Source organism: Mustela nivalis (assembly GCF_964662115.1).
Source record: "Mustela nivalis genome assembly, chromosome: 16".
Taxonomy (NCBI): domain Eukaryota; kingdom Metazoa; phylum Chordata; class Mammalia; order Carnivora; family Mustelidae; genus Mustela; species Mustela nivalis.
In genome coordinates, this window is record NC_139035.1 from 26,768,740 (window position 1) to 26,790,976 (window position 22,237).

The 22,237-nt window shown below is 46.4% G+C and overlaps 1 protein-coding gene across 4 annotated transcripts in view; it reads left to right on the forward strand.

Annotated features, from left to right (window-relative positions):
- Positions 1–22,237, forward strand: part of TNR (tenascin R) — a 396,460-nt gene that overhangs the window by 343,695 nt on the left and 30,528 nt on the right. For all 4 annotated transcript variants that reach the window (XM_082703940.1, XM_082703939.1, XM_082703942.1 and 1 more), the window contains 8 exons: positions 10,763–10,852; positions 11,899–12,162; positions 12,755–13,024; positions 14,160–14,279; positions 15,195–15,341; positions 17,865–17,984; positions 20,598–20,741; positions 21,422–21,552. In XM_082703940.1, coding sequence (XP_082560066.1) covers positions 10,763–10,852; positions 11,899–12,162; positions 12,755–13,024; positions 14,160–14,279; positions 15,195–15,341; positions 17,865–17,984; positions 20,598–20,741; positions 21,422–21,552 — 1,286 coding nt within the window. The remainder of the gene's footprint in view (positions 1–10,762; positions 10,853–11,898; positions 12,163–12,754; positions 13,025–14,159; positions 14,280–15,194; positions 15,342–17,864; positions 17,985–20,597; positions 20,742–21,421; positions 21,553–22,237) is intronic.

Sequence of the window (22,237 nt, forward strand, 5' to 3'; positions counted from 1 at the left end):
TAAACAAGGGCAGAATCAGCAAAGCTGTCTTCCTCCCAGACCTCCTTGCAAAATGAGGCCAGTGAAAGTAAATATAATAAATGCTTTTTCCAGACAGACGCACTCCTAGAAGCCCAGCAAGGAGATGGAAAGATATGCTGACCAAGCAGGTTAATGGGGGTGAATGAAACACAGCAGGAACACACCAGCTGGCGTCAAGGCCTCTACAGAGAGATGGAGACATTCGCAAAGATTAAACCAAACAGAAAAAAACAGAAATGATACAGGAGGGAACTGAGTCTAAGCACAGCCCATCCCTGCCTAGAGCCCCAGGCTGATTTGGCAATTAGCAGTTTACAAAAATGATGGCTAGTTGTTCAGATGGAGGCTATGCCATAAAATCAGGCATGATATAGAGAAGAATCCAGTCACATCCTCGTTCCTATGACCCATGGCCAGCAAAGAAGATTCTACATTCATTGATCATCTGCCTTATGTCAGTCCCTCTCACGTAATCATGGCTTCTTTCATCTTTACAACCATCTCATGACAGATGTTGCCATCCCCATTTTATGGATGAGGAAATCGAGGCTCAGAGAGTTTGGAGACCTGCCCAAGCTCACAAAGCCAGCAAGGGGCCCAGTCCCTCGGAGACTTGCCAAAAGCCTCCTATCGCATGGCTGCTCGTGTTAAGATCTAAAATGTAAGGGACGGTCAAGACCTAAATCGTGTAGACTTAATACGGAATGGACAAATTATTATTGAGGAGTGGGCTTAGCTTGGCCAATCATTGGGTTAGGGCCAGGCTTGTGAAATAAAACTATAAATATATATTATACATAATTATCCTGGGGAACTCACTGCCGGGGAGATTTATAAAGGCAAATCGCTTTATGTGATTTAGGAAGGAATTATAGGCATGTGAGGAAATCAAGGATGTCTCTGCTTGCCGAGACGCGAATTACAAGGGTTGTTGGCTCCCTTGCTGTGGTGTCTGGGGGAAGAGCAGGCCCACCCGTGACAGAGGGCAGGCAGTAGGAGGGAGACGCGTGATCCCCGCTCTAGAGAACTGGTGTTCTTTTCCCTCACTCCTCAGCTTGGACACAAAAGAGGAGAGGTTTTCAGCATCCGAGGCCTGTGTTGGGTGGTGTTTTGTTTTGTTTTCTGGCTCCAAACAAGTCATCTGTTTGCATGTATAAAGCGAGACCCGCGCTGTGGGCCGGAAGGGCATTTCAGGCTCACCTGGGGCAGTTTGTCCCTGGCCAGAAAGAGAAGGCAGAAACCTCCCGCTCTCGCCATGCCCACCTTTCCTATCTCCTTGTCAAGAACAACTAGGGAACCCACAATACAGAGAACGAGTTGGGGGCTGCAGGGGTAGGAGGTTGGGGGTGAGGTGGGAAAAATGGGTGAAGGCAATCAGAGGCACAAACTTCCAGTTATTAAATAAGTCTTGGGGATGTGGGGTACGGTGTGGGGCCGCAGTTAATAATATTCAACTGTATATATGGAAGCTGCTAAGAAAGTAGATCTTAAAAATTCTCATCACAAGAAAAAAATTAGAACTCTCTGTGGCAATAGATGTTAACTAGCCTTACTGTGGTGACCATTTCATAGCCTAATGTTGAATTATTATGTTATGTTGTACACCTGGAACTAGAGTTGTATGTCTGTTTTATCTCAATATTTTAAAAGGAGAAAGAAAAATAATAATAATCGAGGCTCCTAGCATCAAGTCACTTTGTGTCTTGCCCCAGTTTCATTTGAATGCTTTGTTCTGTGACACTTGTTAAGAGCCAGGACTTTGGACCCTGCATCAGGGCACAGCCACTTCCTGTGTGATTTGGGACAACCGACTTAACCTTTCTAAGCCTCTGTTTTGTCTTCTGTAAAATGGGTATAATAACCCTTAGCGGTTCATGTCACAATGAAGCTGATGAGGCTTTAATGAGTTCATGTCTTTAATGAGTGTGAAGTAGTGCTTCTCACAGAGCAAGCTTGATATGTGGCTGATCGGATGATGAGGAGGAGGAAGGAGGCAGAGGAGGTCTGTGAGCTAATGGCTAATTTCAGACTTCTTGTAATGGGTGTGGCACAGAGCGGAGAACATGACCTTCACAGTGGGGTGCAGGCAGCAAGTCATGGGAGGGTGCTAGAGAGAGAGGGTTTACAACCCTCTCCCCCGCCAATCCCAGACCCAGCAAATCAGAGTCTGCCTCCTAGAAGACTCCCAGGGAATTTGGGTGTCCATGAATGGGTGAGAAGTGCTCATTCTGAGAGCGTGGTTTCTGACGTTGCCCACAAGTTGCCCACTCAGGTTTGAGACCACCTTCAGAGATGTGCCCTTGGGGCAAATTTCTCCAATGCCCCATGCTCCCGTTGCCTGGCCCCAAGGACATTGCGTCTTTCCCCTGGGTTGTTGGGAGGATGAGATGAAGTCACGCATATCTACACATACCAACGCTGCATGGAGACTGGTTCCTAGAGAACATCCAACAGCCAGGAGACCCTCTCTGGTTTCGAATCCCCACAAAGCTCAGAGTGGTGCCGTGCGCGGCAGCCGGGCCTGTGCCGGGGACAAGCTCACACTCCCCGATCCTCTCTCGGCCGACTCAAAGCCCCGCCGTCCCGTGGCATCTGTACCGACACTCCCTGCAGTAGCCTCCATGTTCTCAGTCGCCCTTTACCCTCCACTGTGGGCCACCAGCCCTAGCTGTCTGCGCCTCTGAGTCAGGCAGAGGCAGCACACGGCCCCCTGGCAAAGCCTCCCTAAGCCCCAGTCCCTCCTCCTCAACAGCACAGAGGCCAGGCTGAGGCACAAAATGCCAAGCATTTCTTTTCCATTATTCTCTCCCATTGATGCCCAGCAAATTCCCTCGGGAGTATGAATTTGTTTCTGAACAACAGACTCAGTGTCTGCAATGATTTTTTTTTCCCCTCTGCTCTAGTGGCTTCTGTGTCCTTAATGATCACTTTTGGAGGCTCAGCCTCTCTGCCGGCATGATGTGTGCTTGGCCTGTGTGCCGGACCCGGAGTCCCAGAGGGATGCTGAGGTGTTAGCTATTTTATGGGTGCATCGAGGCACCTCGAGGTTAGAACGAGCAGCACTTACCAGAGACGGGCACCACCACTGCTTTCCAAGTGACAATGGAAAACAATAAACTCTGTAGAAAATTCCGAGTGGAAGGCGGGGGTTGGGGAGATGTGGGAGACAGTGAGGAAAGAAGGAGATTCTTGACTGGAATTTGGTCAGAAACCCTGCCTCGGACCCATGCAAATGAGAAACCCTGCTCTGTGTCTGAGGGGACCCCTCCCTCTCTGTGCCCAGAAAGGCCTGTGGCTGTGGTGCTTGGCCAAGAGGGAAAAGGGGTTTGTCCTCAGCCATCTATACATTCTTGCCTGGTGCTCCCCCATGAACGGGCACTCACACTTGAGGAGCCTTGCGGCCAAGGGAAAGGTCAAAAGAGCTGACCCCTGCGGCCACGTGAGCGTGTGCTCTTACCCAGCCCCCACAGCCAGTGCATCACATGCCTGAGCAACCCCTTGGGGGGGGGGTGTCCCTCTGCGAGCCTCCTGGTGGCACTTCCCACCCACCTGCCGCCGCTCTCTGCCTCGTGACTGACGCCATCCCCGGAACACAGGCTGCCAATTGGCTTAGGAACCCTTGATTCCCACAGGCATCACGGCACAACACAGGATTACAAGAAAACAAAGGCCCACAGCCAACCCCACAGGACACACTCACGCCCACAGGCACGCATTCACACACGCTCACACACACAGGGCTGACCCTGCAGGTCGCGCGTGTGAGCCACCATCTTCAAGGCCGCTGGTTTTGCTGGGGACTTGGAACAGAAGCCTCTCCACAAACCCACATTTCCTCCTGGGGACTTCCGGGGGTGTGGGGGTCTAGTGGTGAGAAGGTGGGTTCCTCAAGGTGCAAAGGTGGATGAGCTTGTCCACAAGAGGATTTTCCACGAAGAAATCTGAGCCTCCCAGGGAAGGCCAGCTGGCGAAGAGGGGCCGACCAGAGCACTTGATGTTCATTTCACCCTGTCTGCACTCCCTAATGTGCCTGGGCACAAACACCAGGCCGGGCGCCAGACCTCCAACTCCCTGCAGGCTCTTCTGAGGTCTAGGAGGAGTCGGGCAATGGGCCTGTGGCCGGGGCCAGGCTGTGCTCAGCCTCCTTCAGGTGAAGTCACAGCGACTCCAAGTGGCCACTTTGGGAAGGCGCCCTCTGAACAAGGCACCACCTTCCAGGGGCCAGACAGTGAGGAGTGGGCTGCAGAGACCCAAGAAGAAGAGAGGAAAGAAAGGGCAGGAGCCTCCGCACCCCTCCTCCTCACAGAGCCAGAGCACAAGGGCATCTGTTTCTTATTCGTGTTGAAGGACTGGGACGAGGGAACCAGGAGAAAAGCCAGGGGGGAAGTTTTCATCTCCTGCTTTGGCTTCTTCAGTGGGAAGGGCTTGTTTACAGAGAAGACCCAGAGAGGGGATGTTCCTATAGGACAGAACATGATGAGCCATGTTTCTCATTAATCTCATTGGCAACAAGAGAGTTGTATTGAAGAATATTCCTTAGTACTATTATTATTATTATTTTAATATAGGTTTGTGGCACCTGTCCTTAAAGTCAGTACACTCCAAAAGCAGGTAGATGTCCTCCAAAGCCCGATTCATTCAGGGAACCTTGGAGAAACATCTACCATGACCCAGGGGGAATCCTGGGAGCTTAAACCCCTATTATACTAAAAAATAAATTATTGCCCATATGGTGTGATTTCAGGGGTTCTCAGAAAATCCTCTGTCTGTCTCCAAATATTTCCCATCTTTGAAATTCCTAGTACCCAAATTCTGGACTTCCACTATGAGGGGTCCTATATTAGGGGCCTGGTTTTCATGAATTATTTTATCAGATCCCCCTTTGCATCTATTATTATTATTATTATTTACATCTTCTGCCTGTAATGTCCTTTCTCTACCTAAATAACTGATCCTTCAAACCCAGTACAGACATCCCCTTATAAGACTTCCCAACACTCCCATCACTCTGGCTATGCTACTTCCATGCATCTTATGTTCCTTTCACTATGCTATGGACTGAATTATATAAAAAATCAAACCCAAGACCCGAGTCTAGTAAGGAGACCAACATGAAAACTAAAGTAACAGTATAGTAACATTATTGCTGTAAAAACTGAGAGGTGGACTACAAACCCCTTGGGTACAGGGTCTTCGGATTGCTCCTCCCTTTGAGAGCAGGTGTCCTGTAATGCACTAGGGCCAACAAAACCCTCACCCTAGTTTGGAAGCCTGAAGGTTCAAAGTTCTCAGGAGACAAACCCAGGGATTTAGAGATGGAAATGGTCCCTATTTCTATGGGTCCACCTGAACCCAACCAAGCCTGCAGATCCTGAAGGGTCTTTTTCATGTTTTTTGCTGGCAAGAAGGAGCAGCTTCTTCCCCCACCACTTTCCTGCTAGCAGCAGGAAGCTGGAAGAACAAGTCTCCTAAACAGGGGGAAGTGAGTCATTCTACTTTCATCGCCCACGGTCCTTGCAGTGCAGGGACGAATTTGCTCATTCCCGTTGCTCTTCAGCCCTAACTCATCTCTTCCTGCTCCCATGCCCACCAGAGAATTCTGTATCTCCTGCCCTCTACCTTTCCTAACCTTGGCTAGCTTTCAACGTTCAACTCGAGTCCCTTCTCCAGAAATCTTCCCCTGGCCACTGCCACCCATGCTGGTCCCATTCCCCCCTCTGAAATGGTTTCTTTAGTTAGCAAGCCATGGTGTAGTGCCAAATGCCTCAAATTCCAATCTGCTACTCCACTCCCTTCCACTAGCCTCTAAGATTCTTAGGGGCAGAGACCATGCTGTAACAGATCAGAAAAAAACAAAGGACTTGAGTTCCAAAACCAGTTTTATTGTCCATTAGCCTCATGACCTCAGTCAAGGAATGGACTTCTCTAAGCCTCTATTTGCTCATCAGTAATGCCCTCCCAGCAGAGCTGCAAGGGAATTAAATGAGACACAAGGTACAATCTCTAAGGAACTATAGTAGTAGCAGGACTCTTGACCATCAGACACTCAAACAAAAATTACCTTCAGCTTCTAGATTACCTAATGCACGCAGCTCGGTGCTTGGTATATTGTGGGTGTTCAATAAATAATTTCCTCCTTCAGTACAGATTTCTTCTCATGTCCGTCAGGGAAGGGCAAGGGTGATGTCCATTCAGTTCACCCTGGCATCGCCTGGGCCAGGCACAAAGGAAGCCCTCAATAATGTTTGGTGAGTGAATGAACTCCGTGCTTTTGGGAGTTCAGAGAAGAATGGGCGTGCCATGAAAGAGTTGAGAAAAGGATCAGCCTCCAAGATGAACAAAGGAAGTTCTATAAGGCATGGAGAGTGATGGTTTCCTCTGGGATGGATGTTCTGAGCTATTGTGCAGCAAAGCAATGGAGCCATTCATAGGCCACTGCTTTCGGGAGGTGGATGGAGAGATAAAGGGAGCATTGATGGAGAGCGATGGGGTCTTTAGAAAGTGCGGAATCCCTGGGAGTCCACAGAGGGCTGATGTAGAAGAGTGCTGGGTGTGCCTCCGACGCACATTTTCTTTTCCAGCAGAACTGTATTTTACCTGCTGGCAAAGAGCAACAATTCACTTGTAGCACAGGAAGAAAGCTACAGGAAATCAAAGGGAAGCAGCAGGCAGGAACCTATAAGCGAGTCCCACTTTCCCATCCCCTAGACAGAAAGCCTGGGATAAGAGCACTTTAAATTCTGCTCTGCCGTTTTCTGGGAAAAGACGATTCCGTTGTAAATTATTGAACATTTCATTTAAGCTTCATAAATAAGAAACTCAGATGAAAACGTTACATGTTAGATCCGTTTGGCAACATATAATTTCTGTCTTACTCCCTCGATCTGTCACCCTTCGTCTACGTCAGAGAATTTCTACTTCGTTACAGGCAATTGAAGGTTTCAATCAGATGCCTAAGAAAAGTAGTTCATGTCCCAAAGGTAATCTAATTTCTCCAACCGAGGATGTACCTGGGGCTCGCCGAACATATTGACGGAGATAAATGTGTGCTTGGAACAGCTCTGGGGGCGTTGCTATCACGGACTCGATCTAGTGACAGGTACTTCCCCCCAGCCAGGGGGTGGGCTCCTCACTGATGGGGACTCCCTGAATCACTGGTTTCAGTGGAGCCAACAGGCATAAGCCTCAGCCACCTGATGACAGGTGTGCCAGGGACCAGCCTGAACGTGCCTGGGGCGCACAAAAAAGGACTCAAGATCCTGGAGTAGTCCTCTGAGCCAGATAATAACGCTATTGGCTACTATCAGGGTGGGACAGGCACCGTAGTTCATTTCTTCCTCAAGATGACCTTCCAAGATACACACCATTGCTCTTCCCAGTCTACAGAAACTGAAGCTCAAACATGCCAAGTACCAAAGTGAACACCTGGTAGAAAGTGGCAGAGTCTGAATGTCAATGTAAGCACGGCAGACCTCAAAGTCTGCCACACTTCAACCTTGACTTCCACTGGTGTTGACACTTTAGAGAAAGAAAGAATGAAGGATTGAGAAGTGGATGGAGCTGGTCTGAAATGGAAAAGAGGGCTGGTTTGAATGCATTCCTCCAAGAGAGCCTGGTCAGTAGACCTGGTGGTTCTGCCATACTCAAGCATGGGGGAGGGCGTTATTGCATCGCTGAACTAAAGCTATTCCGAGGAGAGGGTGTGGAACCCTCTGGGTACCATGCAGCATTCCCCTTCGTTAAACTGAGCCCTTTGTGGGATGCATTGGGGGGTGCTGTCGGTCAAGCATCCAACTCTTGGTTTTGGCTCAGGTTGTGATCTCACAGTCATGAGCTCAGGGTCCTGAGACTGAGCCCCACGTCATGCTCCACCCTTGGCAGGGAGTGTGCTGGGGATGCTCTCTCTCCCTCTTCCTCTGCCCACCCCCACTATCTCTCTCTCTAAAATAAATAGATAAGTATTTTTTTAAAAAGAAGCCATTCGTTAAGAAAGGTTGCCCAATGCATTTCCTGTCAAAATCATTCCTATTACTTTAGGGATCCGGGGGAAGTCACAGCTGCTCAGGGGAGTGGATGACATTAGGGGCATGATGGCACATTCCACTCTTAAAAGCCCTGAACCTTTGCCTTAGTTTCTTTTTATAACATGATGGTGTATTGGTTTGAATAGTGCCCTCCCCAAAATTCATGTCCGACTGGAATCTGTGAATGTGACCTTATTTGGAGATAGGGTCTTTATAGATGAAATCAAATTATAATGAGGTCAAAACAGATTAGGTGGGCCCCAAATGTGATGTGACCAGTGTCTTCATATGAAGGGAGAAGACAAGGACACACAGGGAGAATGCCCTCTTACAGACTGATGTTTGTGTTGCCCCAAAATCCATACGGTGCAAACATCATTCCCATTGTGATTTTGGTGATAAGGCCTTTGAGGGAGGATGATTAGGCCATGAGCAAGGAACCCTCATGAATGGGATTGACACCCTTATAAAAGAGAAACCCCAGAGGGTTCTCTTGTTCTTTCCACTGAGTGGGAATACAGCAAGAAGATGGCCATGTATGAACTAGGAGGTGAGGTTCACCCAATGTCAAATCTGTTGATGCCTTGATCTTGGACTTCTCAGTCTCCAGAACTGTAGGAAATAAATGTGGTTTAAATCACCCAGTGTATGGTCATTTGTGGTAGCAGCATGAGCTAAGATACCATGAGACAATAGAGGCAGAGCCTGGAGTGATGCAGCTACAAGTAAGGAAAGCCCAGGATGGCCGGCAACCACCAGAAGCTGGAAGAGGCAAGGAAAGACGCTCCCCCTTAGAGCCTTTGGAAGGAACCTGGCCCACCAACACATTGATTTGGGCCCTCTAGACTCCAGAACTGTGGTAGAATAAATTTCTGTTGTTGGAAGCCACCCTGTTGTCCTCATTTGTCATGGCAGCCACAAGAAACGAATGCAGATGGAGAAAAGACTCCCCATCCTACCTTTCACAGGTGGTGGTGAGGGTCAAAGCACATTCAGGTATTTTGAAAAGAACAAATGTACATAAACACAGAATAGCATGATCATCAAACTGGGGATCTTGTGGGCCCATACAGAGCCCCACCTCCCCCACACAAATGCCTACCAGAAGGACTCAGACTCATCACGGGGTCCCCACAGGTGATGATTTGATCTCGTATTTTTGTAAAATCCCACTTCTAGGGCAAATTTGATGCTGGTTTGATGCTAGAATAATGGCCCCCAAAGATGTCCACATTCTAATCCCAGGAACATGTGACTCTGTCACCGTACATGGGTGAAAAGGAATTTGTAGATATGATTAAGTTATCCAAGTGGGGCCAATGTAAGAACAAGTGTTCTTAGAAGAAGGACGCAGGGAGGACAACTGGGTGGCTCAGTCAGTTAAGTGTCTGCCTTTGGCTCAGGTCTTGATCGAGTCCCGGGATTGAGCCCCACATCCGGCTCTTTGCTCAGTGGAGATCCTGCTTCTCCCTCCGCCTGCTGCTCCCCCAGCTTGTGCTTGCTCTTGCTCACTCTCTCTCTTCCCCTCTTTTACTGATAAATAAATAAAATCTTAAAAAAAAAAAGAGGGATACAGGGAGAACACTCAGTAGAAGATGAGGCAGTGGACACAGAGGTCAGTGACAGAAACAGGCTTAAAAACGCTGTTCTGTCGGCTTTGAAGATGGATTAAGGAGCCACAAACCAAGGGATGCAGGCAGCCTCTAGAAGCCAGGAAAGGCAAAGAAATGATTTCTCCCCCAGAGCCTCTAGAGGCTGCAACCCTGTTGAACAATTTAGATTTCAGACCTGCTGAATGCTGAATTGTACAATAATAGATTTATGTTGTTCCGAGCCACTAAACTGTAATAATTTGTTACAGCAGCAATAGGAAATTAATATACCAGTCAGGCCACTTAGTCTGAAAATGAATGTGGGAGAGGATAAGGAAACACCCCCAGATAGTTGTAGATATCCTGGGAGGCTCCCAACAATTATTTGTATTAAACCCCTAAAGGATTTCCCCCAAAGAAGCTTACATCCTTTAGTTGGAGAGTTTTGCACCTTTTCCATCTCCAGAGTTCCCCCAGAAGTCATCCTGAGATTGGATCCATAGCTTCAAATACCCTGGGGTCTGAATTGCTGACCTTGGAAGGAGCCCACAGCAACGGGGCTTCTGCCTGCGCCTACGTGAAAGGCCTGACCTCCTGTGCTCAGAAAGTCCATCCAGTGTTGCTCCCTAGAAGGGATCCTAGAGTCTCCATATGGCTTCAGTCCCTGCCTATAAAAGGTGCAGTTGATGCTCACACACAATGTTCAAAAAAGGCTTTAAAGGCCCAAGTCCACACAATCCCTCTTGATGACACACTCCTCCGATTCTCAGCTTATACAAGGACTCCCTTCACCCGTGGTAACCAATCTGAAACTCTAAGTACCACGGGGAGACCTTCCACAGCAGAGCACATTTCTGAAGGTCACCAGCAAGGGCATCCTGGCTGCCTTCCTGAGATCAGCAGCAAGAAGGGAGTTCTGCACTGAACGCTTCATCCTGTTGACTTGGTATGGACTTTCTACAGTATAAAATTGGGATTTCGTCCTCAGTAAAATTAGGAGGAGATTCAGGAAGGACTAAATGTAAGATCTGAACAGGAATCTGAGCTCATTGGCTTCCCTCCTTTCTGCCTTTCCCACCACAGACACTCACATGGAATAATGGTTGTTTCTGCATCTATCAACAGATCTGGTGCCCGGCACTGAGTACGGAGTTGGAATTTCCGCTGTCATGGACTCACAGCAAAGTGTACCAGCCACCATGAATGCCAGGACTGGTGAGTAAGAGGATTGGTGCCCAAAAAACCAGGATAATCTCTGTTGGCCTGAAAAGCCATGGAGGCTTGTCCTGGCAAGGCTTGGTCAGAAGACAATGTCCCTTCATGAAAAGGTCCCTGGGTGACTGTTACCAACCTAGAAACATCTTCCTGCAGTGATCTCCATGCCTAACCTCTGACATCAGCATGCAGGAGAGTCTCCCTGTCTTCCCCACATCTCCCATGGACTGAAGGGCTGCCCACGGAGGTGGAAAATTCCAAATTTGTTGGTGTCATAGCAGGTCATATTTCTTTCTAGACCACCCCAGAACAGGCAGAATGTGATGTCCCTCATCATGCATGACAGAAGCCCTCAGAAAGGCCACAGGGATAAGGGTTGAGATCTGGAAACAGCCCATTAAATCTAAGGACAAAGGGAAAGTCCACCCCTGCTATGCTGGCTCCAGCAGGTTTGCTTCCAAATTCTGGGTAAATTTCAAAGTCACTCTAGTGCCTTTGGTACAGGCAGCCTGGACTGAGCTGGAGATTTTGAACCAATCCCTGTCCCAAGGCTCATTCTAGTGGAAACAACCTCTCTAGAGAACCAGAGGACATGAGTTCCCAGAAGTTCTCAGATTTGCACACACATGGCCAGGTCAGTCAAAATGGCCTCAGAAACAGGGGTATCTACTCTTGCCAGGAAAGTCATATCCTTACTTGACAGTGGCTCCTGTTTTACCCTGGCTGGCTTGCTGAGAAAGGCTGGGAGAAAATGAATATAGAGAACTTGACACCCAGCATCCAGCTTTGTCCCAGACGCGGATGTGTGGTGGTGTGGGAGCCCCTGATGCCTTTACCCAGATCGTCCGTCTATATTCCAAGCCCTTGGCCATCTTTCAAAGGGAAGGTGTTTCACAAAATGTGAGTTAATTGTCAGCCATCGCAAGCTAATCATTGTGGTCAGCAGGCCTGCTGATAGCTTAGAAAGCCACAGGGAGGTCCAATTCCAATAAATACTGCCAATCTCTGGAACTTGTGTAAATTAGGCCACTTGTGTTGATCCACAGAACTTGACAGTCCCCGAGACCTCATGGTGACAGCCTCCTCGGAAACTTCCATCTCCCTCATCTGGACCAAGGCCAGTGGCCCCATCGATCACTACCGAATTACCTTCACCCCATCCTCCGGCATCGCCTCAGAAGTCACTGTGCCCAAGGACAGGACCTCGTACACCCTGACAGATCTAGAGCCTGGAGCAGAGTACATCATTTCAATCACTGCTGAGAGGGGTCGGCAGCAAAGCTTTGAGTCCACGGTGGATGCCTTCACAGGTATGAAGGTAGCAGAAACCCCAGCTGGGTTCAGGGGTTAATGGATCTTAGTACATGAAGGTCATCTAGGCAACCCACTCTTTGAATGCCCCCATTTTGTTTAGAGAAGGAGGAATGTGGGTAGAGAAAGAAGAGGTAGAGGAGAAATGAATAAATATATCAAGATGGAATGGTTGGAAATAAGGGGGAGAGATGAACAAGGCTGCTACAGTGCCAGAAAATGTGTATCTGGTTTTCTACAGCCTGGACAAAGGGGTTGATTCTGTTCATCTTCCCCTGCCCTCACTAAATCAGTGGGCATTCAGAGGATCCTTGCAATCAGGTGAAATTTCTCCTAGGAGAAAGATGTTAAATCCTGGGTGAGTATTACAAATAACTCACAGAGGTTTTACCCTGCTGAGGGCATTCATTTTTCCATATATGGGATGGAGAAAGGATGGTGGACAAGCCTGGAGAGTAAGTTGCAAGCTCTGAGTCGGCATGTGAAGGGGGGTCCTAGTTTACAAGGCAAGCAGATTGCTTCAGTCAGTTGGCTCTTCAAAGCCACCACCACTTCCCATGTTTCAGAACCATGATCTCCTCTGCTTTACAGGCTTCCGCCCCATCTCGCATTTACACTTCTCTCACGTGACCTCCTCCAGTGTAAACATAACCTGGAGTGACCCATCCCCTCCAGCAGACAGACTCATTCTGAACTACAGCCCTCGGGATGAAGAGGAAGAGATGACAGAGGTCTCCCTGGATGCCACCAAGAGACATACAGTCCTGATGGGGCTGCAGCCAGCCACTGAGTACATTGTGAACCTGGTAGCGGTCCATGGCTCTGTGACCTCTGAGCCCATTGTGGGCTCCATCACCACAGGTGAGGGTGGAGGACTTGACAGCAGGTAGTGAAAGGAGTGCCTCCAGAGGTCTTTAACAAGTCAATGAACTTTACAAAGAGAAATACCCAAGGAGTAGGGGGCTGCGCCATTTGGCTAGAGAAGGCTTGTGAGCTGTTCTGAAAAAAACCACCTCTTCCAGGATTGCTCAGAATGTATAAGATGGGAACCTTCCTTTGGGAAGGTAGGATGGACTCAATGTCTTAAGGAAACCAGGTCCTGAATGTGCTGGTCCAGAGAACCAACTGGTTTACATGACCAGTCTGAAGAGAATTAGCCTCCAAGAGGAAACCCCATCTCTGACTGCTCAGTAACGTCACTCATATGAATGATGCTTCCTCAAAATTATATGGGACTGGCAGGCAACCATGTGGGAACCTGAGACTCAGAAAATGGGGTTGATTTGCATGTTGCCTGGAAAACACAGGCACTCTGAGATGAACTGGACCATGTTTGCCTCATAACTCTCAAATACAATCCCAGATAGGAGTGTGCATGTGGGTGAAGACACATGTATTTCGCTGGTTTCCTACATAATAACAAGAACTCACAAACTGGACAAGTGGATTAAGCACTGGCTGGTATTGACCCTGGGATCCTCCAGGAGTCAAAAAAATAAAGTATCCAGTACAGATGAAATACAATTTAGGAAAGTGGATTTGTTCTGGACTTGTGCTCTGAAATCCCTCTAGACTCGAGATGGTTTTTCCAAATTGAACCATAGGTGGCTGGTAAAAAATAAGACACAGCTGGGTTTGTCCAAGAGAAGTTTCTCCAGAGAAAATGACCATATTACTCTCAGTTCAAAACAAAACATATGAACTTAAAGTAAGTTTCCCAGTTGGTGTACACACAGGTAGTAGTTGCTGCCTAGCACAGTTTGCCAACTTGACTTCATGTTGTTAAAATATTCCCCATGAACATGGTTTTAGCCAATAGCTCTAAGGTTTCAGGTGAAATTTTGGCCTGACCATGGCTTTAAGGGGGTTCTGGTATAAAGATCTCGTCTGCCTCTGAAGCCCTATTAGCTCTTGGTCCCCATGAAACCAATGATAGGAATCATTTTTTCACACTGTGCTCTCTGTCTTTTCCCCATAACTACCCTGTTCCATGTAGGAATTGATCCCCCCAAAGACATCACAATTAGCAACGTGACCAAGGACTCAGTTATGGTCTCCTGGAGCCCTCCCATTGCATCTTTTGATTACTACCGAGTTTCCTATCGGCCAACACAAGGTAATAAAGTTATTTGATTTCTCACAAATGGATGGGATTTGGAGCTAAGTGAAGGTTGTGATGGGACAACTACATATCCCAGAGGATATCAGTCCCTTCCAGACACCGCCTGCATTCTCTTCCTCTCTGTGGCATGTTCCAGCACAAGAGTGGGCTGAGGAGGAACAGCCAAGAAACCCCGACCAACTCCTCTCACAAAAGTCTTGACTATATTCACCCAGAAAGCAGGCTCTCCACCAGCAGAATGAACCATGGTAATTGGTCACCTTATCTAAGCAGCGTAGTAAATGACAAAGAACCCTAAAGGATTCTGCCAAGAGCCAGAGTCACATTTACACTCCTAAGAGAGTGAAGTCTAAGACTAGAATCCTGGGGAATGCCTAAAGACTTGGCTGAACTAGATGGAGCCTTAAAAGGAATGACAGTGATGGAGGTTCTATTTCTACCACTCCAGCCAAGTTTTGAGTCAGAAAAAGTTGGTCCAGACCTCCCCTGCTTTCTGCTAGTTCCTGCTAGAGCATGCCACATTGTTAACAAAGTAGAGGGCATGCCCACTTCCAGCAGGCAGTGGGATTGTTTTCCAGACTCTCTCTGGGCTACGTGGACCACTCTTTGCAGCCATGACCTCTTGACTGTCTTAAGAAGACCAGCTTGTTAGAAAACCACCTAACCACTTTTTTTCTTTGTTCCAAGGAACCTATAAAATAAGGGGTTGGGACTAGCATGCCAGGCCTCTTCAAGCTCCAACATTCTCAATCTATGAACCATTTCTCCATCCTCCCCAGTGAGTGCTGGGCCTTGAACCCAACTGTGCTTCATGATGAAGTGCTGCCAGAAGCTTCAATGTAGACTATACCATTAGCTATGTTGGTGAAGCATCCATGAACTTTAACAGTGTCTTCTTCTCTTCCTTAGTGGGACGGTTGGACAGCTCAGTGGTGCCCAATACGGTGACGGAATTCACCATCACCAAGCTATATCCAGCTACTGAATACGAAATCAGTCTCAACAGCGTGCGGGGCAGGGAAGAGAGTGAGCGTATCTGTACCCTCATTCACACAGGTAGGCATGTCTCCCTGTCATGAACCAAGTCAGGACCCTGGTTGAGGACCTGCAACAGACGGAAGGGGCAAATATGGAGTTGTTCTGGCTAATACAGAAGACACTGCCTTTGGGCTTAGAAACTCCATTTCTGAGTGCTCCTGTGGCTCACTATGTCATGCAAAGCAATTTATGGTTTCTCTTCCCCCTGCTATTCCTCTCTAATACTGGGAATTTAGAGAGTAACACTCTTCTAAGAGTTTTATTGGTTTAGATCAGAAATTTTCAAGGAATTTTCAATAGAGGTGACCTTTCGAAGACCCATTATGGAAGAGAATTCCAGAGCAGACATCTGAATCATCTCATCTAATTTTTTAAAAGACTCAGTCATGTAAATTTTACCTCAGGGAAGGAAAGGGTTGTTATTTCACTAATAATCCTCAGATTCCTGAAGTTCTTCATCCTAGTCAGAAACAACCAAGTCACTGCATTGGCTATTGCTTTGTGCTCCAAAGGTGGAGGACTTTTTTTTTGGAAAATGAGCTCCTTGGATGGGCCTGAGGACAGGCTCCTGCACCAGCTCTATTTCTCCTCCTGCTCTGGCTCCAGAGTTCACCCACCATGCAGAACTAGGGAAGATTTGCTATAGAAGGCACCAGAGGGAACAGCCAAAGTTTTCTGTCCCCAGACCTAACCTCCCCTTTAAGCTATTTTTCCCATTGCACATGGGAAATATCCAGCTTGCCTCATTAGAATACCAGAATTTCTTGAGGCTGCTTCATTTCCTCAGAGAATGGCATTTCCTGAATGAGGAAAAGGTAACTTGGAATTTCTCACCGCTTTTGTAGATGCTCTCACAGGCCCAGAAACATCTGTAAAGTAATGGCCAAAGAAACATGCCCTCAGAATGTTTCAGAACCTAAAAAATTATTCTTCTAAAAAACACAACAGGATATTCTCATCTTCCCTAGTCTCCTTCCATATGTAAATACACATAATGCAGCCATGCTTTTGGTCCAGCCTTTCCTCTCCATCAAATTATCTGTGACCATTAAGGAATCAAGAAATGGTGACTCAAAGTGATGCCCAGTGAGTCCAAAGAAGCCTCCCACTCACCTTCCTGAAAGTCTTAGAAATTCATGCTAAAGAAAATAGACTTTTTCTCTTTGAGGACTATAAAATGGATTTCAAGAGCCTTCTAACCCCTAAGGTAAAAGAAAGCAGCAACTTGGGTCAAGTTGGGTTAACCCCATTCCTTGGGTTCTTGATCATAAGCAGCAAGTATCTGTGAAGTGGAGATACAGCCACGTACCAACCCAAACTACCCTCCTTCAGGTTCAGACAGAGCTACTGTGGCAATTCCTGATAAACAGATTGCCCACAGAAATGTCCTTTCCTGCTGTTGTTTTAATGTGAGAACTATGAATTTACAACTTCAGAAAATGAGACCTCTTTCAGGGTCTCATAGTTAATCTCAGTGAGATGAAGCTAACTGTAGTCTTCCAATACTTTTCTTCTTTGTCTCTTCTCATTAGGTTGCATTTGAAGAACTTGTTTTGACAATTCAGATATTAAAATTTAAAAAATATTTCACAGTTGTCACTTGCAAATAAGGAACATAGACAAGCAATGGAAACCTTTAGTTAGAGAATAGGGCCAGATCAACAACATATCTTGGTCCCCAAGAGTAAATTACATGACACTTAGGTTGAGTTGATACCTAAACTATTATAATAACATCCATTTATGGCATAAATCCCAAATTTATAGAAGGGAAGCACAGTAAGAAACAAAGGCATAGAGCATGGGCAAATAAGAATAGGAACCTGGTCCCGTGTTGAGCAAACTCTGTTCCCCGCAACAGACGCTAGTGGCCTTTAGCCTGAAAGACGCCCCATGACTCACTAGAACACAAAAGGGATACCCAAGATTCAATACAAAGGGAGCCTGTGAGTAGAAAAGCAAGAATTCACTCATCATATATGACTCTCAAGGCAACCTGAGTCCTATTCAGTCCTTCCACAAGTATTGGGAAACTTGCAAGTTCTAGGTGCTGTGGATACTCCTTGACTTCATGGAACTCTCACCATACTTTCTGAAGCTCATGAACAGAGATTGTCCCATAAGACATGTCCCTTATATGAAAGTGCAAATAGCCTAGAAAGCAAACTATCTCATTAACTAAAGAAATATAACAATTCCTCTATGCTCTTAGTTTCTCCATCTAAGTTTAAATGTGTAAAACACAACAGCCATACCTTGGAATCCCCTGTAGCCCCTGAGAGTGCTCTGTGCATAAGTTAATGGATCAACTAAAAGGAAGATCTGGGGCCCATCAGGAGGGAACTGCATACTCGTGAGAAAGAAGGGAAGGGAGAAGTTGGGATCAGAAAGGAAGGAAGGAAAGAGGTCTCCAGTCACTTCATTGTTTTGTATGGCACAGCAGCAAACAAGCATAATAGAGGAAACTATAAGAGATAGTTTGCTGCACTTCCATCCTTCCATATCTCCTATGTTTACCTGATCTTCCCGGCTCTGTTTCAGCCATGGACAACCCTGTGGATCTGACTGCTAGTAACATTACTCCAACAGAAGCACTGCTGCAGTGGAAGCCTCCAATGGGTCAAGTGGAAAACTATGTCATTATTCTCACACACTTTACAGGTGAATATTTACAGGTCTATGTACTGGGTAGGTAGGAATGTTGGGGATAGGTGCTGAAGGCTATTATGAAAGTTTAAAAAAAAAAAAAGGACATTTTATCAATGTGAGGGACATCTTAGAAATTTTCCTGCTTTACTTTCCTTGTAAAGCTCTAAAGATTGTCCCTAAACTCTACAACCTATATCAACTACAGGAATTCAGAAAGCTGAATTGGAAAGATAGAACAAGGGCATGTAAACAAAAGCAAATATAAAAACAGAGGAATAGCACTTGGAAGAGAAAATTCAGAACTGAGCTAGGACTTGCCCCCAAATGCTACAGGGAAGAAAGCACACTTTTCTAGATGTTTATAGAGCAAGAAAAACACTAAAGCACGATGCTTGTAGCAAAGAACACATGGAAACAAAGCATCCAGAGTTAGCAAACTCCTGTTGCTTTGGTCTTGTCTACCCACATCCAACGCCAAAGTTTGAGCTAAAATGAAGTCTGGAGGTTCATTGTCTTCTCACCATGCTTGTTCACCTTACACTATTTGAAGTTGAATAAAGAAGCCCAAAGCACAATAAATGTTGAGTAATTCAAGTATCTAAGCCTGGGAAAGTTATTTCCTTGCCTAAATTATACATGTGATCACAGAAATGTTGTGGGTTATATTCAGGAATCCAGAGAACAGAGATAACAGAAGACAAAAGATAATCAGATGTCTTAATTTTCAAAAAATGACAGAGAAAGCCAAGTTTGTAAGCTGTAAAGTAACTGATTATTAAAGCTTGGGAAAATAAAAACCAAAACAGACTATTAAATAAATAGGAAAAATATATCAGCACAGGGTCACCAAGAATAAGTTTTACCAAAGACATTTTATATCTTCTTTTTTTAATTGGAAAATCTGCTAGCACACTTGGATTTCAGCAAGGCATCAGAAAAACCTACTTGTCACTTAGATGGAAAAATAAATGATGGATCGTATTTGGAGTAACACAGACTGGTAGCCAATTGAATAGTGCCCCTCAAGGAATGAATATCATGACTACAGATACATCATAACCCATCTATGTGCATACACAATCAATTTCAACTCCTGCCCCCTCTCCTTGCATGTCACAGGTCGGCATTTCTTAACTCCTACCATGCCTTCCCAGACCACCATGCATTTGCATGCATTATTTCCTCTACCTGGAAATTCCCTCCCCATGTGTCTTCCTAGACAAACCCATCCTCTAAGTCTTAGTTTCAACACTATGTTCTCTGTCAAAACTTCCAATGTTCCCACCCACCTGCTCACAAGTGCAAAGTACATGGCTCCGTCATGGCAACTGACTTCCATTCATTCAACAAATGTTTTGGAATATCCTCCCATGAGCCATACGCTCAAATTCAGAGACAAAACTTGGATGCTTCTCCTCGTGGAACTCACTTCTGATGATGATGAGACGGGCACATGGTTAGAACCCAACGTGACCAGTGCTGTGATAGAGGCAATCCCAAATCAGCATGGGCCACATGAGATGGATCACTCCTTGGGGGTGAGGGTGTGGAGGGGAAGAAAGAAGGGAGATCTTAGATAAAGCTAGAGAAGGAGAAGAGAAGGCAGGGAATTCTAAGATAAAGAGCAGCCTGAGCACACCTGTAGAGATACAAGAGACCATGAGGACTTTGGAGCAACTGTCATGGTTTGATGTGGCCAGAGCAGAGGCCGCAGGCAGGATGCTGCAAATGACAGTCGTTATGTTTGTTCTTTCAAAGAGCTGGTTTGGATTTTTACTTCTTTGCATGACTTCTATGCCTTTAGACCCCAAGAAACTTGAAACCTCAGACCCTACCCAGTTTGAGGAAGTGCCTTTCTTAAATGCTGAGTGACTCGGGAGTATTCTAAAAACACCCTAAAGAGTTTGGCTCTGCTCTAACAAGCAGTTTTAGTGACAGCTAAATGAATACAGAGAAGACATGCGTACCACATTTGTATATAAAACGAAACCGTGTAAGTCAACGATGGTGTAAGAGCACCGTATGGTGAGAGATGGTCGCTGTGTTTGTGGTGAGCATAGCTGGAGAAGTTGAATCACTCTGTGATGCACCTGTGAATGGTACTTAAATAAATTTTTTTTTAAACTGTGATCAGTAGAATCTAAATTCAAATATACTTCAATAAACTGAACCAGTGGTCCAAAACTCAATCGACAAGGCAAAATGCAGTAGAAATAAACACAAAGAATCAGTGATTTCAGAATTGCCACATGCATGTAACAGTGGTTGGAGATAAATTTTTGCAGCTTAGAGGAGAGGACAGGATTAGGAGGAGTGGCAGAAAGAAGGAGCCACATAGACAAAAGATTCAGCGTACTCTTTGTATCTTTGTAACCCCAGTGGCCTGAGTAGAAGTCATGGAAAGACAATCTGGCCTCCAAATGAAGACTATCTTTCTCAACTAAGAGGCAAAACGAGATGAGAGGGGATGTTCCTGTGGAAAACAATGCTAAGCTAGATAACCTTAAGGAGATTCTTTCCAAAATTCTCTAATACAGAGTCTTTATGAAATGCCTTTGCATTTGGAAGGGCTTTCCTAGGTGGAATAGCCTTACTCAATGCTTACTCATCTTCACTGGATTTCAGTTGCTGGAGAGACCATCCTGGTTGACGGAGGCAGTGAGGAATTCCAGCTTTCTGGCCTGCTTCCTAGTACCCACTACACTGTTAATATGTATGCCACTAGTGGACCTCTCACCAGTGGCACCATCAGCACCAACTTCTCTACCCGTGAGTACCTGGCTGGCTATACATCCGGCATCCCTAGATGCCTTTTGTCCCGAGACTCGATGACAGACTTTGCACTTTGGACAGTGCAGCCAGGAGCTGTTTGTATTTCGGTGGACTGCTGCCCAAACGCCAGGGAAAGTGAGCTGTGGCTCTCAGGCAATAGACGCATGTCTGTTCCCCGCTCTCATTCTGGGTCTGGCTGACAGCTGTAGAACCAGGCCAAGAGAGGCCAATACTGGACATGCATCTGGCCCAGAAAAAATCTGCTGCCTGTTACAGGGCTTGATACTTGGGAACAGCTGCTGAGCACAATCACAGCCGGAACACTAGACAGAGGTATAAATGTGGGAATGGTGTAAGCCCAGGAGTGAGCTCAACAGCCATGCTGACTTAATAAGGTCATGATTTCCGACATAGGTCAGATCGGAAGATGTCCCACCTAGGCTCCGAGGCCCAGATGAGGGAAGGGGGAAGAGTTGCAGGGATGATCATGACACTGACTGATGCTTTTCTGACCCACAAGCACCCTTTCTGCTCCTGTCCAAGCTGGAACTAGGGTCAGCGTGTGAGCAGCCCAGAGACCACATAGGTGGGCAAAGAGATACACATGCCTGGGATGGAATCAAACAGAGAGGAGCTGAAGAGGCAGGCGCTCCTGGCATTTTCTCCCTTTTTTGTAGTCCTGGACCCTCCTGCGAACCTGACGGCCAGTGAAGTGACAAGACAAAGTGCCCTGATCTCCTGGCAGCCTCCCAGAGCAGAGATTGAGAACTACATCTTAACCTACAGATCCACTGATGGAAGCCGCAAGGTGAGATTTTTCTGTAAGGGAGATTTTTCTCTTAAGTAGTCCAAAGGGAGCAAATGGTGTTTGCCAGATGGATACATACACGCTGTTGAGGAAAGGGCCTGAGTCTGCCAGCCAGAGACGTTGGTGCTAGTCCGGGCTTCGCTGTTTCTCTCTTCATAAGTTGAAGCAAACCACAAAACCCCCCAAAGCCTTCATCTCTGGTCCAGATAACGGGGGTGTCTACCTCCACGGCTTCACTTGGTTGTGGTGGGGCTTTCAATATGGTGATGCAAAGAGCATTGGAAACTTCCAAGCCTACATAAGTACATAGTTTTGGGGGAAAAAAATTTCGATAGCAGGGCCAAGCACACATGAGCTGGAGACCAAATTCAACAATCTTTTATGCCTCTTAATAAGCATTATAAAGGCTACATCTGTATAGCCTGCAGTGACGAGATGACAAATTTCTGCGTTATATGATCAGATGAAACAGTATTTCTAGAACACGGGTTGTCAAACTTCTGTTCACAATGAAATCCTTTTTTTTTTAAGTGCAATCATAGTCAGAAGCCGAATATATACAGTAGATTTAAGCAGAGTTAGTCTGTTGGATATGGAGTAGGGAGGCCTAGGATTTCCCTCCCCAGGTCCTGAGGAACCTCGTACGGTCAGAAAACAACTGGATTCAATTCCCTTGCCTGTCTTT